Here is a 19,395-nt window from a genome sequence, read left to right as displayed (position 1 = left end):
GACACAGGCAGAGGGAGAAGCAGGCTCCCTGCGGGGAGCCCAATGCAGGACTCGATCCCAGGACCCTGGGATCATTCACTGAGCCAAAGGGAGATGCTCAACCGCTGAGCCACCCAGGTGTCCTGGCTCTAAAAGCATTTTAAAAGCTTTCCTAACCCTGTGTCATTGGTGACAGGCATACTGCATATGGCTTATCAGCAATACGGAGCCAGGTTTTTCTTCACAGAGGCGAGGCTGACCTGGATGATGGGGATGACACTGGAATTGTGTTAGGATGAGAGAATGTGCGAAGGCAGCTTGAGGGTCTTTCCCTGGAGGCTCTGCTCCACAGAGCCAGGTGGAGGGACCCCAGGTGGTGAAGCGGTGGCCAGTATGTGTCACCAACATGGAGAACCTTCTTTCCAGCATGGAACCCACCCCTTGCACAGCCTGGAGAAGTATGTCTCAGTCCATAGAACAACATACCCGGGTGCACGGGAAGTAAGGGGTGCCTAGTCTGGAGGAGCCAGAGGCCAACTGCTCATGGAGGGAAGTGATGCCTTGACTGGACCTTGGAGCCCTCACTGACCCCTCTCTGCTCCTTAGGCCCAGGATGGCTTCTTGCAGGAGGGACCTGAGAAGGGTGCAGGATGGATTCACCAGCAACTAGGGGGAACCTACAGGAATTATCTCCAAGTTAGCAAACAGTTCTACTGGTACATCCCTGTCCACCTTCTATGGGATAAATGAGGCCACAGGTGGGCAGCTGTTAGCCCCACAAGCAGGAGTGTCACTGGAGCAATTGTTTGGCATCAAGATTCTTTCCACTTCTGGCGACACAGGCCCAGGTCAAATTGGCCTTTAAAAAAAAAAAAAAGAAAGAAAGAAGAAAGAAAGAAAGAAGAAAGAAAGAAGAAGAAAGAAAGAAAGAAAGAAAGAAAGAAAGAAGAAAGAAAGAAAAAAAGAAAGAAAAGAAAAGAAAAGAAAGAAGAAAAGGTGATGGGATTTACTCTTTCACATCCAAAAAAGCCTACCATGGATGGGAGGACAAGTCCAGGAGGTCCAACATGAGTACTAAGAGTTCCCAACAAAGAAAAGAGAGGAAGTCTTCAGTGTAATTGCTTAAATATCCCAGCACTGAAGGCTTGAGTTTCCAGCAGAGGACACTGGCAAGTGCTCTACAGAAGGGATGGAAGTGACCTGTACAAGGTGCATCATTGTGAAAGTTCAGGACACTTAGGACTGTGACAAACAACCATCTTGGTTTGCCTCGGGCTGAGGGGTTTCTTAGGATATGGATTTTCAATGCTACCAGCTGAATGGCCCTGGGAAAGCCAGAATGGCCGATCACCCTACTGGGACCCAAAAATATCTACAAAGCTCAGAAAGAAGCCAGAAGACAATACCTTCAAAATTCTTAACGAAAATGATTTCTGATTTAGAATTCTATACCCCACTGAGCTTTCCATCATACTACCAAGTATGACAGTAAAGTAAAAACGTTTCCAAAAATATAAGGTCTCAAAAATTTTTCCCTAAGGAAAAATTTTCAAGAAGCAATTGGAGGAAGTGCTCCATCAAAATGAAAGAATAAGCCAAGAAAGATGAGGAGACAAGGTATAGAAAGCAGGTGACCCAACATAAGAGATGAGGAGGGGATCCCTTGGCAGATGATGGAGGGATCCCCAAGGGCAGCTCTGCACCAGATGTGGAGGGAGCTGAGCTGTCCTGCAGCAGTGTGACCCCAGAGAGATGGTCATCACTAAGATCCCCCCATTTCTATCAGGCCATCTTCTTAAACCAAGGACAGAACACCCAGGGCAGCTTGGCCCAGATTCTCATGAGGACGTGGCCTGTCCTGACCATGTGCTCCTGGTCTCTTCCCTCATGCTCTGCTGAGGGCATGGGTGTCACTCACTGAAGTTCTAGGCTTTTCCCTGAGAGCAGGAGGCATGGCAGCCCGTTCCCTCTGACTGTATTTCTGCTGCACGTCCAGTGCCTGGTCCACACCTTAGTTTTGCTAAGCAGCCAACTGTGAAGAGATGCATGTTTCCCAAGACTCACTCGTGACCTTGCTCGCAACTTCCCCAGAAGGGGCCTTGTCAACTCCCAGAGAAGGGGAAATTGAACCATGATATCTCATGTGTGCTTGCCCCCATTTTCAAGACTAGGTGGTGTATTGCTGAGGGATAGAACCCAGGTAAAACTATAATAAAAAGCAAAGAATGATTGGCACAAAGGATGGTCATCAGCTAGAGTTGAGGGTTGAGCAGTCAGCTTGATTTGGGAAGGTGCATGAAAGATTTTTAAGGTACTGGTAATGCTTTCTATATTAGCCTGGGTATTAATTCACAGATGTTCATCTAGTTGTAGTAATAGACAATTCTTATTATTTAAATTGTAGGTGTGTTTACAGACTCTTATAATTTTTGTAAAAGTGTAGAGAGGAAAACATATCAAGGGAACATGTCTCTAGGGTGATCTCCCAACAAGGCCCAGGATTTACTCTGATTGGATAACCTGGGTCCCTGGTCAGGGGTGGGAGGAGGGGATGTGGCATTCTCACTGGCCAGAACCCAGTAAGCCCCACCCCCACCCTAAGCAGGGTTCTAGCCAGTGGGCAGAAGGGGTTGCAGGAAGTAAGGAAGCATGTAGGTTGGGATCCTATCTTTTAGGATCCAGGTTTTCTCATCTATGAAGTCAGCAATCATTCCCATATGGTTGTTTGAAGGATTAAGTGACATGTGAGAACAAAAGACGCATAAAGCATGACACATGTTTTCTCTTGAACTGAGGCCTCTGGAACATAGAAACTGTCCAGGTCAGGTGGCACAGGCACTTTATCCAAGATCCTTGGAAAAGGCCTCAAGTTCAGCTCCCCACCCCCTAAAGGAACAGGAACTGTCCCCGTTCCTGCAGAAGCAGTCCCAAGCAAAGATTTGGCTCTTTTAATAATGCCCTGGTCTGGCTGAAGCTCCAGACACGGTATCTGGGGAGTATGTCTGATGTGGACCCTGTGAGGAAACCTGTAATTGAGGCTTCTTCTTGGAGCTCCTGCAGGCTCTGCACAGATAAAAGTAAAACTGAACAAGGCTGAAGCATGGGCTCTGAGGAGGCCCAGCTGGACTGGACAGGCACTCTTTCTTATGAGGAAAGGAAGAGACCTGGGGTTTTCAGGACACACACAAGAACCGTATAGCCCCAGGTCCTCCCAAAAACCTGCAGAGAGACTAGGAACATCATCCTAGAAAGGCTCTCAGCTCAATCCCCAGAGCACACCTGGCCCTGATAGAGAGAACAATATAAGATGCTTATTTTCACCAGCATTATTATCTTTGTTTGTCCTGGAAAGTTCTGTTTAATATATTGTGACAAGAAAAGTAAGTAAGATTTAACCATCAGAAAGGAAGAGATTAAATCACCATTAATTGTAGACATAATTGTATTATGGAAAAACAAGACTGTTTAGAACTAATGCGATTTTAAAATCCACATATAGGGCACCTGGGTGGCTCTATGGTTAAGCATCTGCCTTTGGCTCAGGGCGTGATCCCAGGGTCCTGGGATCGAGTCCTGCATCAGGCTCCCTGCAGGGAGCCTGCTTCTCCTTCTACTCGTGTCTCTGCCTCTCTCTGTATCTCTCATGAATAAATGAATAAAACCTTAAAATAAAAGATCCACATATAAAATCCAATAGCAATATCCAGTTAAAGATACAATGGGGAGAGGAGAGTTATCAGGAAAGACAGTGGAGCAGGAAGCACCAAGTCTTCACCATCAGCTGAACCAGCACAATCCATCTGATGTAACCATTTTAGAACTCGGGAACCTATTCTGGACTTTCAACTTCCATAAGAAGCCTTGGAAAATTTCATTAATTTAGTCAGTTTCAGCTCTTAACACAGTAGCAGCTACCCATCCACTACCACCACCACCACCCCAGCCTCTGAACAGACAGCCATGCATATGTTCCTGGAGTAGCTTATCCACAGCTAGTAGAACCAAGGTGGGCAATAAGGGCCTTGTCCTGCAAGTACTGGGGAATCTGTGTTCTGATGCTTATTGCTGTTTCTGATCACAGAGGTGCAGACGGAGGCAGGCCACCATTGCTGCAATCTGTACTGGTTGAAGAGGATTCTAGGGGACTTAAAGAGCCAGAACCTGTTACTTTCCCTCTTCATTTTTCCCTTTTGGAAGCCAGACATTTAAGGACTAGGATATTCAAAAGCAACCCTGTATACAGGGAAATTTAGAAAGTCACTTCACATGCCCAGAGAAAGGTGTAGGCTCAGAGAAGACCTATAAAGGACCTTAAATTTATACCTCAGTCTGATCCTGGGACAGAAGGTACCTTAAAGCAATTAAAAAAAAAAAAAGAAAACAGAAAATGCTGCAGAAATATGATTTCTAGAGTTACTACATTATAAGATTCAAACATTCTATTTTCAACAACAAATCACAAGACCTACAATAAACAGTAAAAGAGACTATCCCTAGAAAGATGAGGTGATGAATTTACTATGCAAATACTTTAAAACAACTATCTTAAGGATGTTCAGAGAGCTAAAGTTAAAGTCAGATAGTCAGGAAAACTATATATGAACAAAATATAAATATCAATAAAGAGATAAATAGCATAAAAAGGAACTGAAAGGAAATTTTATTTTATTTTTTTTAATTTTTTTTTTTTAATTTATGATAGTCACAGAGAGAGAGAGAGAGAGAGGCAGAGACACAGGCGGAGGGAGAAGCAGGCTCCATGCACCGGGAGCCTGATGTGGGACTCGATCCCGGGTCTCCAGGATCGCGCCCTGGGCCAAAGGCAGGCGCCAAACCGCTGCGCCACCCAGGGATCCCTGAAAGGAAATTTTAGAGCAGAAAAATACAATACCTGAAATGAGAAATTCACTAGAAGTTTCCAAAAACAGATTTGAGCAGATAGAAAAATCAGTGAACTTGAAGATGGGACCATTGAAATGATTGATTCTGAGGAACAGGGGAAAAAAGATTGAAGAAAAATGAACAAAACTGAAGGGATCTGTGGGATACCATTAAGCAGACCAACACACATGTTGTGAGAGTCCCAGAAAGAGAACAGAGAGAAAGGGCAGAATGTATGAAAAACCTGAATATAAACATGCAAGAGGCTCAACAAATTCCGAGTAGGATAAACTCAAAGAGACCCACACTGAAATACATTATAATAAGACTGTTGAAAGACAAAATCTTGAAAACAGCAAGAGTAAAGTGATTTGTCACATACAAGGAATCCTCAATAATATTATCAGCATATTCCTTATCAGAAACCTTGGAGGCCAGAAGGCAATTGGGTGATATATTCAGACTGTCAAAAGTAAAAAAAGAACCCTCTATGCAGCAAAACTGTACTTAAAATATGAGGGGAAAATTGAGACATTCTCAAAAGCTGAGGGAGTTCATTGCCACTAGACCCGCCCTACCATAAATACCAAAGGGAGTCCTTCAGGTTGAAATGAAAGGATACTAGTTAGTAACTTGATGCCATATGAAGAAATAAAGATCTCTGGTAAAGATAGATACATGGGCAGTTAGTTATAAAAGCCTGTATTATGATAACTTTGATTTGTTACTCCGCCTTTTGCTTTCTCTATGATTTTATAGAGATTTTTATAGAGATTCTTTTGTTAAAAAAATAATCACTAGTCTATGTTTTTAGACACATGCTGCATAAAGATATGATTTTGTGGCATCAATAAGTGAAATGAGGCAAGGCAGTGTTTCTTTATGCTATTGATATTCAAACTGGAGTGTCATAACTTCAAAATATGAAATGTCAACCCCATGGTAATCACAAAGAAAATAGCTATAGAATATACACAAAAAGCAAAGAAAATGATTTAAATGTTTTACTGTAAAATTATCTAAACACAAAGGAAGACAGTAATGCAGGAAGTGAGGGACAAAAAGCTAAGATATGTAGTAAAAATAACAAAATGGGAAAAGTAAATCCCTCCTTGGTTATTTAAATGTAAGTGGAGGGATGCCTGAGTGGCTCAGTGGCTGAGCATCTTCCTTTGGCTCAGGTCATGATCTCGGGGTTCTGGGATCAAGTCCCGCTTTGGGCTTCCCACAGGGAGCCTGTTTTTCCCTCTGCCTGTGTCTCTACCTCTCTCTCTGCAGTCTGTACTGGTTGAAGAGGATTCCAGGGGACTTAAAAGGCCAGAGCCCATGTGTCTCTCATGAATAAATATAATCTTTAAATAAATACATACATACGTACATAAATAAATAAATAAATGTAAATGGATTAAATTCTCCAATTGCGTGGACGGAGATTGGCAGACTGGATTTCTTAAACCTTATTAAACTATACAATGTCTATAAGAGACTCAGCTTATATCCAAAAATCCAAAGAATTAAAAGATATTCCATGTAAGTGGTAACTAAAAGAGAGTGGGGTGGCTATAATAATAAAAAATAGACTTTAAATCAAAAATGGTTACAAGAGACAAGGAAGGGTATCATATATTAATAAAAAGTTCAGGGGCACCTGGATGGCTCAGTTGGTTAAGCATCTAACTCTAGAAGTTCTAGTCAGCACAAAAAAACAAAAAATAAAGGCAGTCAAGTCAGAAAGGAAGAAGTAAAATTAGTTCTTTGCAGATGATATGATCTTATATGTAGAAAACCCTAAACACACACCACACTGTCACACACATGCACACACATACACACACACACACACCCCTATTGGACTAATAATTCACATTCATTTAGCAAAATAGCAAGATACAAAATCAACACCCAAAAAAACCAGTTGTGTTTCTACACACTAACAATGAACAATCAAAAAGGGAAATTAGGAAAGCAACCCCACTTACAATAGTTTCAAAAAGAATAGACTTAGGGATTTATAGTTAGGAATCAACTTAGCCCAGAAAACAAAAGACTTATACAGTGAAAAGTATAAAACATGGCTGAAAGAAATGAGAGAAGACACAAATAAATATGGAAAGATACCCCGTATTTGTGGATTGGAGGTTTAATTTCGTTAAGATGTCAGTACTATTCAAAGCAATCTGCAAATTTAATGCAATTTCTATCAAAATTCCAATGGTGTTTTTGCAGAAATAGAAGCCTCTATCCTGAAATTCATAAGGAATCTCAAAGGACTCTGAACAGCCACAATGATCTCAAAAAAAGAACAAAGTTGGAGGAATTGCACTTCCTGGTTTACTACAAAACTACAGTCATCAAAATAGTGTGGTCCCGGCATAGAGACAGGCATATGGGCCAATGGAATGGAATAGAGAACCCAGAAACAAACCCTGTATATTGAGTCAAATGATTTTCAACAAGACCATTCAGTGGAGAAAGGACACTGCTTTCAATAAATGGTGCTGGGAAAACTGGATATCCACATGTAAGATAATGAAGTTGGACCCCTACCTAATACCACATACAAAAATGAAAATAGATTATTAAAGACCTAAAGATAAGACCACAAACTATAAAATTTCTGAAAGAAAACAAAGTTTCAAACCTTGGTCAATTCAAAAATGAGCCAGGAGTTTGCATAGACCATTCTCCAAAGGTTATATATACAAATGGCCAATGAGCATGAGAAGATGCCCACCATCACCAGTCACTAGCAAAACACAAAATCACAATCAAGGTTCACAATGAGATACCACTTCCCACCCTGATGGATGGCTGCTATCAAAAAAACAAAACAAAACAAAACAAAAAGCAGAAGGGGCCTCAGTGTGGAGAAATTGGAATCCCTTTCCATTATCAGAAGGAATGAGAAATAGTGCAGCTGCTGTGGAAAACAGTATGACAAAGGTAGAAACTACTCAAATACCCACTGGTGGATGAAGGAATAGAGAAAACATGCAGTGTGTATGCGTGTGCACGTGCACACCATATGATTCAGTCTTGAAAAAAGGAAGGACATTCTGGCACACGCTGCAGCATGGATAAACCTTGAGGACATTATGTGGAGTGAAATAAGCCAGTCACAAAAAGACAAATACTACATGGTTCTGCTTATACGAGGACCTAGAATAGTCACATTCAGAGACAGAAAGTAGAACGGTGCTTGCCAGGGGCTGGGAGGAGGGGAGAACAGGGCATTATTGCTTCATGGATGTGGGGTTTTAGTTGGGGAAGATGAAAAGATTCTGGAGGTGGGTAGTGATGATGTTTGCACAACAATGTGAGTGTTCTTAATGCCACTGAGGAGTACCCTTGAAAATAGGTAAAATGGTAAATTTTATGTTAAGCATATAGTTTCCCAGGATTTTTTAAAAAGATGTAACAGTGAGGGGCTGATGGGATGAGATGTATAGATGTGCACAATCTGCTACATACTAAGGCAAAGGCAGAAGGCTCCGATTTGGAGTTGTGGCCATATGTTAGCCCACATGGCTAAATTGGCAGCCATTCATAGCTGCTCTCAAAGGCCCAGTGGCCACAGGACTGGATGAGCAGGGGAAAGGGCCATCTAGGCCACAGCCAGCTTGGAAACATCGCAGGAACCCAGGTGACAAGTTGTTCTGGCACAGAGCGCCATGAGCAGTTGGAATGACGCCCTGTGTTGTGGTTCCAGGGCCCTTGGGAGGATTGGTCGTGGTGGCCCCTTCATCTCCATGGCAGGCATGATGCTGGGCTCTTTATGCACTTAATCTCGTGACTCTTCTCCCTAAACCGAAGAGGAGGGAATATTCCTTTTCTTAGCACGTGAAGGCACTTGAAAAGCCCAGGAGACTCTTCAAGAAGCAAAGAGCCATCCTCTAGGAACATCTTTGTCTCTGTCCCTTCAGCTGGACCCGACCCAGCCCCCAGAGGTGCCTGAGAGCACATCTCCTCTTCAAGCCCCAAGACACGCTTTGCTGCCCAGTTGCATGCTTTTCTTCCATAGGTTCTATGGCTTTCCATTTTTTACAGATTTTTTTAAAATTAATTTTTATTGGTGTTCAATTTACCAACATACAGAAAAACACCCAGTGCTCATCCCGTCAAGTGTCCTCCTCAGTGCCCGTCACCCATTCCCCTCCAACACCCGCCCTCCTCCCCTTCCACCACCCCTAGTTCGTTTCCCAGAGTTAGGAGTCTTTATGTTCTGTCTCCCTTCCTGATATTTCCCAACATTTCTTTTCCCTTCCTTTATATTCCCTTTCACTATTATTTATATTCCCCAAATGAATGAGAACATACACTGTTTGTCCTTCTCCGACTGACTTACTTCACTCAGCATAATACCCTCCAGTTCCATCCACGTCGAAGCAAATGGTGGGTATTTGTCGTTTCTAATGGCTGAGGAATATTCCATTGTATACATAGACCACATCTTCTTTACCCATTCATCTTTCCATGGACACCGAGGCTCCTTCCACAGTTTGGCTATTGTGGCCATTGCTGCTAGAAACATCGGGTTTACAGATTTTTTTAATGCCAACCAACACTACTGGGGACTGTGACAACAGAGTGGTGGTTGCAGACTGGGAGCTAAAGATATTGTTTCTAAATATGCTTTTGTCTCACTGTGTGGCCCTCATGGTGGCTTTTTTCTTTCTTTTTTTTTTTTTTTCTTTCTTTAAATAGGTTTAATTGCCACCTTTAAAATCAGAGTACCTGGGGCTACTGGGTGGCTCAGTCAGTGGAGTGTCTGATTCTTGATTTCCACTCAGGTTGTGATCTCAGGGTTGTGAGATCAAGCCCTGCTTCGGGCTCCTTTGGGCTTTGGGTGTGGAGTCTGCTTAAGATTCTCTCTCCCTCTCCCTCTGCTCCACACCACCCCAAGAAAAACAAAATAATAAATAAAATCAGAATACCAAGCATACAAGTCAGGAGTCCTAGCATTCCTTAAACTTGGAAGATCTGAGCATGTGTTCAGCCTCCCAGGAGCCCAGTGGACTGTACTTTTTTTTGTGGCCACAGCTCTGGCCTCTCTCTAAGAACCTCACACTGGGGGATGGGGGATGAACATAGAGCACCACAGGGCCATTGCCATCCTCTTGCCAGGTCAGCTTTTGTGTTTTCCAGTGAAGAGGAGAGTTAGATATTGGGTACACACATCTCTGTCAAAAGTTGGGGAATGAAAGAAAGGTTATCGTCTAGGTCTGTACCTTCCTTCTAATCCCACCTGGTCCAATCCTTGTCCCTGCAGACATTTCCCCCTGTCTCCCATACTCCCATACAGGAGTTAGGCTTGGACCACACAGCCCCAAAAAGTTGTCCTACCCTAGACCCCGACGGCAGGTGGTCTCAGGGTCTGACTGAGCACAACTCCAGAAGGAAGGGTGCTCAGCTGCAGGGTGGTTTTCCCAGGGGGCCCGCTCCCCCCTGACACAACACAGCCTGGCCACCTGTGTGACTGTGGTGGGAGCCCCAGGACACCCAGATGCCAGGCCTGGAGACCTACACACAGGAGACAGATGCACCTGATGGGTGGGGGCCGGGCAGCAGGAGTAGGGAACAGGAGCAGGGAAACCAAGGCAGAAGCACATGCGTAGGAAGGGGAAGCTGGGCCTCAGAAACCAACTCCTGCCTGCAGGGGTCAGGCATCTTCAGGTTGGGCCCCCTTCGGGTACATTTTTCAGGGTAGCAGCGCCTGATGGGCCCAGCCTGGGTCGGTGCCTGCCCCTGGCCAGGTGAGGGTGGTGCCTCCCTGTGGGTCTCAGCACCCCTGCCATATTCAGCAGAGGGCATGGTCATTCCCCCCAGCAAAAGCCTGGTGTTCTGGCCACAGGGAAAGGCAATGTACACGGAGGACGCAGACCTGACAGCTGGAGGCCCCAGGGGTGGTGGCCTTGGGTCCAGAGCCGGGGTCTGGGCTGGGAAAGAGACGCAGCACTTGAGGCTGATGCCCACAGCCCAAATGCCCTGTGTGCAAGGGCTGGCCTGTCCCAAGAGGTTGCCACAGGGACCCCAAGGCCAGCCAGCGCAAGCTTCTCTCCTCACACACTGAGCATCGCTGAGTCACTTGAACATCACACACTGAGCACCCACTATGTCAGGCCGAGGGTGGGGTTGCCCCAAGGGCATAGCAGTGAGTGCGGCCAGGCCCCTCTTAGACCACACACAGTGCGGGAAGACCTAGGCTGGCCTGAGGCCTAGCGTCTGGGAGGCGGTGGGCAGGTCCAGTGCGTGCTTAGGCCCGGTGAGTGGCTTGTCTTGGGGCAAGAGAACCTGCACTGGACAGGTCAGAGACTGGGCTTGGCAGTTCCAGCTGCAGAGTGGCTTGGTGCCTCTTGGATGTGTACCAGCCCCGTCAGGGACCTTGTCACAGGGTGGACACGCCCCTGACCCGAACCATATCCCCACACAGGGCCCTGGGATCCGTCCAGGTGTTCCTGGGGCCTGTCATCATCATGACTTTGATGACTGAGTTCGAAGGAATGACACAAAGTCACAACAACCGGACCGACAGGGTAGCGGGGATGCACATCAATGACGCCCATTTCAGTGCCCCACTGTAGTCTTCTCTGCTCCAGTAAACAGATCGAGCTCTGTGCACAGTACTCCCTCCTGTACCACTGAGCCGTCTTCACCACCACCCCAATGGCAGCAGACACCCCACTAACAGATGTGTAACAGCATCCTCACGTCATCTTTCGTTCATCATCTGTGGCACCCTGGATTGCAGGGAACCCAATGCGGGACTCGATCCCAGGACCCTGGGATCATGCCCTGAGCCTAAGGCAGACGCTCAACCACTGAGCCACCCAGGTGCCCCCATTTTAGCCATTTTTAAGGGTACAGTTCAGTGGCGTTAAATGTATTCATACTGCTTAGCAGCCATCCCCACCGTCCATCCCCATAACCCTTGGCAGCTTGCAAAACTGGAAGTCTGTCTCTGTTAAACACTAACTCCCCCACCCCCAGCCCCCCAGCCCCCATTCCAACTCCTTGTCTCTATGAACAGGACTATTATAGTGCTTCATCTCCATGGAATCACTCAGCATTCGTCAATTTATAGCTGGCCTGTCGCATTTTGCGTACTCCCCTCAAGCCTCATCCATGGTGTTGCACGTGTCACAATTCCATTCCTTGTTAAGGCTGAACAATATTCCATTGTAAGGATAGTCCACATTTTGTTTATCCATTCACCTGTCGGTGGACACTTGAGTTGCTCCATCATTGCTTTTAAAAATTACCCCTGGACGTCCAAACCATAGAATACCATGGGACAGTTTAAATAAACAAACAAACAAAGAAACAAATAAATAAAGCAAAGACACTCTGCCCTGCTATGGAAAGATCCCTCAGGGATCCCTGGGTGGCTCAGTGGTTGAGCGCCTGCCTTCAGCCCAGGGCGCGATCCTGGAGACCCGGGATCAAGTCCCACATCGGGCTCCCTGCATGGAGCCTGCTTCTCCCTCTGCCTGTGTCTCTGCCTCTCTTTCTCTCTCTCTCTCTCTGTGTCTCTCATGAATAAATAAATAAAATCTTTAAAAAGAAAGAAAAGAAGAAAGAAAGAAAGAAAGAAAGAAAGAAAGAAGAAAGAAAGAAAGAAAGAAAGAAAGAAAGAAAGAAAGAAAGAAAGAAAGAAGAAAGAAAGAAAGATCCCCCAAATGCATTGTCAGGGAAGAGAGCACAGGAGAATGTGTACAATATGCTGATGAAGACAGAGGGGGGAATATGTATTTCTAGTTCTTTGTCTTTGCATGAAGCAGCTCTGGAAGAATGGACAGGAGGTGAATACAAGCAGCTCCTTATGGGACAGGGGCACATGGGGCACTCGCTCTTCACGTGGCTGTGTTTTGTACATGAGCATGTGATACCCCAGCACCCTGCACTCTCCCTGACCCCTGACTTAATCACTGGCTACTGTCTCTGCAGGATGCACAGCCTGGCTCCTGCCACCCAAGCATGCACTCCCATGATCACAGCATGTCGCCCCCAGCTGGACTGAGCTCTTGTGCACGCTGAGCCCCCGGGCCTGACGGCTGAGTCTCTAGGTAAACTGTCTCCTGTCCTCAGTTCTGAGCACAGACGGCACCACGCCTGCCCCAACCCTTCTCTGTGCTTCAGGCAGTGCCTGGAGCCCTTACTGGAGGAAGGAGGAGGCTGGTTTGTGCCTCTAGGGGTCCCCGCGTGGAGGCCGGGGGTGGGTTCCCACAGCCTGGTGCATACCAGCACACCTGCAGGAAGGGGCTGGAAGACTGGTGGGCCTTGACCACAGCTCTGACTTCACCTACCCTCTCTATAAAGGGAGCCATTACCCACCTCTCCCCTCGCCTGGGCACACCCTGTGGAGCACGTGCCTCAGCAGAACAGTCTGTCTGCACACATTGGCCTGCTTCTTGTCTGCCTTCCTCCACCGGCTCTGAGAAAGTGGGCTCGGTCCACAGTACCTAGAACAGTGCCACTCCACACAATAGCCAAGGGAGGGAGGCACCCAGAGACTGTAGCAAGAAACTGTCCAGGAGACTCAGTTGGGGACACAGTGGGTGGCTGGAGGTCAGAGGGGTGACACTGGCAACCTGTCCATTCTGGACATCCCTGTGGATCATGATGGTCTGGTCTCCAGCCCCACTCCAGCCTCTAGCCTATTGTCCCAGAGCAGAGCTGAGTCTGAGCCCACCTCCCTCCCCATGTGCCCAACATTCCACATCCAGGCCCGGTGGCACGCCACGCCTGAAGGTGTTCTGGGTGCTTCCCAGCTCATCTCTTGACGAGGTAGCATCCTGGCCTCCCCCAGGAAGGCTTCTCCCACACTGTCTGGTAGACCACCCTGTCCTGCAGAGAGGTTTCCAGAATCACCTTCACCCACGCTATTGGCTCATCTTTGTGAAAATTGGGCTGGGATCCAGGGCAGCCCCAACACTGCAGGGAAAAGGTGCCTGGTATCCAGGAGGAGGCACCACACTTTGCCAGCCCCATGTGTGTTCTTTCTTGTGGAGTGAGGCTCCCACACAGGGCCATGGGCACGATGCAGAGCTGGCGCCCACTCCAGAGCTGCCCAGCACTCCCCAGCGGGCACAAGCAGCCCCCTGTGTGCCCAAGTGCACGGCAGCCTCCCCACCGGGTTGGCAGGAGGTGGTTTTGTGACATTTTATAGTTTCATCAGCTAAGAATGGAATACTTCCAGCGCTGCTAGGGAGGTGAAAATAAAGTTGTCACTGTTGCCGGGGCCAGGGCTGGGCAGGCTGCCATCCACACTGGTTCCCAAGCCACCCTTGGGGGCCTCTTCCAATCCCCCCAACATCAGCTCTGACTCTGCACATCCTGACTCTACTTTCAGGGACAGATAACCCAGAGGTAACAGGAGACAGACAGAAATGGGCCTGGGTCCCCATCTGTTATGGGCACAGCACAGGCTGGGTGAGCAGGGTGATGGGGAGACTCTGTCCCCTGGAAGGTCCTGGTAGTGAGCCTGTGGGACTCCATAGTTAAGAAGGTGGGGGTGACTTCAATGTCTGGCCTGGGGAATGGTGGTAAAACAGACGTAGGCTTGGCCAGGACTCACCGCCATGAGCACCTTGAAGGCTTAGTTCAGGGAGACTTGCACTCAGCGATATGCAGAACCTGGCCGAGGAAACACAGGTCCAGGGCACATGCATGGATGGGCAGCTGCTGTGAGCCAGACCCTTGACTCACTGTCCGCTCAGAGCATGTGCCCCGAGCCCCCGGGGGAGGAGATTCGGGTGGAGACGTCACCATACAAACACTTATGGGGGCTTTCCTCTGCCCCCGGCACCACAAGCCGTATGTCCACTGCCCCCAATGCCAACAAGGAGAATCTGGTGACACCCACTGGGGGTCGGGCCCAGCCTGCGTCAGGGTTACTGTAGGGAAGAAAGGGAAGGCTTCATCAAGGAGGAGGTGGCGTTTCAGCCAAGTCCAGAGGGATGGAGGTGTGGACACGGTGGGAGAGCCTTCCCATGCGGGAGACAGCTGAATGAGTCAATGGGTCTGAACCACAAAGAGCCTAGAATGCCAGGCTATGGAGGGGTGCCTGCAAGAGTCCCAGTTTACACAGGTTCACTCAATGGAAAAGCCCACACAACAGTGTGCAGGTCCTCACCCAACGAACTCAGGAGTATGCCCACATCCCTGGTGCTCTGTGAGCCAAGATGGCCCCAAGAGTGCCATTCTTCCAGCTCAGGGACCCCAAGGTGGAAGAGAGCTTCCACCAGGGTGCCATCTGAACCCTCCAGTTGGGATTAGGCCCAGTCCTGAACTAAGAGTTTTTGTGGCCAGGGGCAGGGGCAATGTGCTAATTATCTAAGCCTTGTCAAAAACCACCTTCCCCAGGGGTAGGAGTGGAAAGAGTCAGTCCCTAAGTGGCTTGGACAAAGAGTAGAGGAGGGTTGGTTCCTGAGGGATGCTAGGCTGTGGGGGAGGGATCCCCAGCAGCCCTCCCAGGAAGTGATCACTAGGTTTGGATAGGCATCAAACCAGGAGGAATGACCACCGAGCCAGGAGCCCAGAGGAACCAGCGGGTCCCAGCGCAGGTGTGCCTCAACTGCTCCTCTTACTGCAGACAGGCATGCCCCGGACCCTGAACACCTCTGACATGGTCACTCCAGGCAGTCTTGGCCCACCCCACACCGAGCCCACAGATGGCGAGCCGGCCGGGCAATCCCTCCTGGATGGAGCTCCCTTGTCAGCCTCCCTGGACACCCTGATCCAGCACCTGGTGCCCACGACTGACTACTACCCTGAGGTGGGTGACCTACCCGGCGGGGAGGAAGGGCACCAGGGAGTGGGCTCCCTTCCACCAGGCATGGGGGAGACAGTAGGGCTGGGGCTGGTCTTGTGAGTACATGCTGCTTTCTCTGTGTTCCCCTAGAAAGCCTACATCTTCACCTTCCTTCTGAGCTCCCGCCTTTTTATCGAGCCCCAGGAGCTCCTGGCCCGAGTCTGCCACCTGTGCATTGAGCAGCAACAGCTGGACCAGCCAGTGCTGGACAAGGTAAGAGGCAGGGCAGGAGGCCCGTGAGTAGATAGACATGCCCCTGACATGCCCTCATGCATCAGCCTCTTGGAGTGGTAGTGATTATCTCCATTCTCCTGAGGAGGAGCCCACAGGGGGCTTCTGATATGTCTGAGGCCCAGAGCTAGAAGGGACAGAGTTGAAACCATTAAGCCCTGTGAGAGCCCCTGAGCTCACACCATGCCCAGAGCCCCACCAGTAGGACCCTTGCCATCTGGGATGGCCCTGCAGCATCTGCTGTGCTTTCTGCCCTCTGCACACTCTGTTCCACCCTGCCCTCCTCTATAGGTTCCCCATATTCTCTATTTATAGGTATATATGTGAATAGGTATAGATGTGAATCTCTATTTATAAGTATGTCGATCGAGCTCTGCTGCTATTGTGATAGAAACCCAACTTCAACTGGCCTAAGATGAAAGGACTTTACTAGCTCATGGAACTGCAAAGTCTCAAGTACCACTAGCTCCTGGGGGCTCAAATGACCCCGATGGAAATGTGGTCTTTCTCCCTCCAACCCTCTGCTCTGTTTTTTTCTGGGCCGGCCTCACCCTCACTTGGGCAGGTTCTCCTCACACAATGACAGGTGGCCTCTGTCACTCCAGGCTCACCACCTACTCTTCCCAATTCAATGGCAAGAGCAAGCCCCGTTCTAAACAGGTTCCAATGCAAGTCCCGATCTCATTGGCTTAGCTTAGGAGACATGTTCATCTGTGAACCAATCACTGTTCAGGTTGGGGAGTGTACCATGTACTCTTTGACCAGCACTGATCTGGGCCCATGCCAGGGGACCTGGGGCAAGGTCAGCTGCACCTGAACCCCAAGGGCTGGGGATGAGGGAGATGGAAACCCCCAAAGCAAGCTGAGATGTTACTATCACAGAAAGGGAGATGGAATGCCCAGCAGGCAAACACAACAGAGGATACTGCCCCAAATGTGTCTGTCCCTGGCTGTTCCCCCATGTGGTCAGCCCCCATCCCTATGTCATGTCCCTGTCACCTGACCCAGAGAAGGCACAAGGCACACCTCCTTTGGCTACCAGAGGCACTGCCCTAGTAGCCCAACCCCAGCTAAGGATGCACAGTGAGTGGCCAATGCGCTAGCTGATGGGGTCCTGCCTCTAGGCACCCTTCACCTTGTGAGGATGCTCCTTGGCTTGGCTTGCAGGCCCGGGTCCAGAAGTTTGGCCCCAAACTGCTCCAGTTGCTGGCCGAATGGACGGAGACATTCCCACGGGACTTCCAGGAGGAGTCGACCATTGGGCACCTGAAGGATGTGATGGGCCGCATTGCCCCCTGTGATGAGGTAGGCAAACCTAGCACAAGTCCCACACCTGTCTGCACCCCTGCAGACAAGCCTGTTCCTGGGGCCAGCCTCAGGGCCTTCCCTCATCTTCTCATCTGTACCCTGCAGCCCCTGTAAAATCAGCCCTTTTCTCCATCAGGAAATTAGGCCTGCAGAGCTGGCAGGGAAACCAGGCCTCTCTCCTCCCCCGCACTCATACATGTCATCAGATGGCAAGCAAGGAAGGACCTACTCACGGGCTCTTGTGATCAGGCCCATTGGTCAGTGACCCATTAGGCTGGCCTGGAGAGCCTAGGTTGGGGCAGAGGAAGAAAGAGGGGGCCCCCCTGTGGCCAAAACCACATCCCAAGGTACCACCCTAGTACTCTAGTCGCTTGGAAGACAGCCAGTGTAGTGGGCATCAGGTGCCTCTGTACCCCACTCTACCCTGTTCTCCCAGCTGTATTACTCTGGGGGGAAGACCCTTAAAGGTATAAGGAGGACAAAGATCCCCCCATCTCAGGGTAAGGGTCAGAATACAGAGCAGGAACCTGTGAAGCAGAGGGAGGTCTCCTGGCACAGTCAGAAGAAGCAAATGTAGTAGAATCTCCAGAACAATTCTCCAGCAGTGCTCCAGTGGCCAGCACTGATGTGTTCCCTAGGACAGAACACGGCGGGGGGGTGGGGTTTGGAGGATGCAGGTCAGTTGCCCTGGGAGGACGCTGAATGTGGCAAGCTGGTAGCTAGTCATGTGCCTCAAAGTGGGTCAGATGTGACAGAGCCAGGTGCTTGTGAAACAAAGGAAAACTGCCAAGGCAGGATGGGCAATAGGGAGCCATAAAGCCCATAGCCTAACAGGCTCAGGGAAGGAGGCCTTGCCTATGGGCCACTTCACATAGCAAACAAGTGACTTAGCCACTCTGAGGGCTCAGTGAGATGAGAGTCATCTCTTCCTCCTCCATCTCCTCCTCCTTCTTTCTTCTCCACCCCTTTCTCCACCTCCTCCCTACTCCTCCTCCTCTGCATCCCCTAATCCCCTTGGGGATCCTGACACTTGGCTTAGGATGCAGCAGGATATAGGGTCAGAGAAGACTCAATGATTGGATAAATCAAGGATGGATTAGAAGCAGGGAGGGTATGCTGGCTGACTGGATGGATAGTTAGCTACTTTGATGGATGGGTAGAGGGGGGAAGATAGATGTTTGGATATTCTGATAGGAAGATGGATATTTGGTATGAGTGGATGTGGAAAAATTGATGAGTGGGGAGGGAAGGAGGGAGGGATAGATGGATGGATGGATGGATGGATGGATGAGTTGATGGATGAATAAGAATGGATGAGTGGATGGTGAATAAGAATGGATGGGTGGATGGATAGTTGGATGGGTGGATGGGTGGATTGGTGGATAGATAGTGGATGGATGAATAAGGATGGATTGGTGGATGAGTAGATGGATAGATGGGTCGGTAGCTGAGAGGATGAACGAATAAGAATGGATTGATGGACGGGTATGTGGATGGATGAATAAGGAAGAATGGATGGGTCAATGGATGGATGGGTAGATATGAGTAGATGAATGGATGGGTGGATGAATGGATGGATGGATAGATGAGTAGATGAATGAAGAAGTGGATGGTTGGGTGGATGGGTAAATGGATGGATGGGTAGGTGAGTGGATAGGTGAATAAGAAAAAAAAGATAGGTGAATAAGAATGGATGGGTGGATGGATGAATAAGGGTGAATGGGTAGGTGGATGGATGGGTAGATATATGAGTGGACAGATGAATGGATGGGTGAATGGATGGATGGTGGGTGAATGGATGAGTGAATAAGGATGGATGGATAGATAGGTAGATGGATGGATAGATGGATGGATGGATGGAGAGATGAATGGATGGGTGGGTGGGTGGTAGAAGGTTGGGTAGGTGAGTGGATGAATGGGTAGGTGAGAGGGTGAGTGAGTGGGTAGATGGATGGATGGGTGGAGAGATGGATAGTTGGGTGGGAGGGGGAGGGGGTCAGTGGATGAATGGGTGGAGGGATGGATAGGTGGGTGGATGAGTGAGTGGCAAACATTAGGAAGGAAGGAGGAAAAATAGATGAGTAAATTAGGATGTGGGTATCATATAAAAGGAGAGATGGGCCCTAGCAGATGGGTGGATGCAGGGGTGGATGGATGAGGAGTGCAAGGAGATGAGAGTCTCCTGC

At 48.6% G+C, this 19,395-nt stretch overlaps 1 protein-coding gene across 12 annotated transcripts in view; it reads left to right on the top strand.

Annotated features, from left to right (window-relative positions):
* RASGEF1C (RasGEF domain family member 1C) overlaps nt 1-19,395 on the top strand; it is an 80,062-nt gene that overhangs the window by 30,977 nt on the left and 29,690 nt on the right. For 7 of the 12 annotated variants that reach the window (XM_072728822.1, XM_072728825.1, XM_072728820.1 and 4 more), the window contains 3 exons: nt 15,452-15,634; nt 15,761-15,883; nt 17,069-17,206. In XM_072728822.1, the coding sequence (XP_072584923.1) occupies nt 15,452-15,634; nt 15,761-15,883; nt 17,069-17,206 (444 nt within the window). Of the gene's footprint in view, nt 1-12,804; nt 12,924-15,451; nt 15,635-15,760; nt 15,884-17,068; nt 17,207-19,395 lie in introns of all 12 variants that reach the window. The other 5 variants (XM_072728824.1, XM_072728817.1, XM_072728819.1 and 2 more) reach the window with 2 other exon arrangements.

This window comes from Vulpes vulpes, chromosome 12 (assembly GCF_048418805.1).
Source record: "Vulpes vulpes isolate BD-2025 chromosome 12, VulVul3, whole genome shotgun sequence".
Lineage (NCBI taxonomy): Eukaryota > Metazoa > Chordata > Mammalia > Carnivora > Canidae > Vulpes > Vulpes vulpes.
This window is presented reverse-complemented; position numbering and strand designations above follow the sequence as displayed.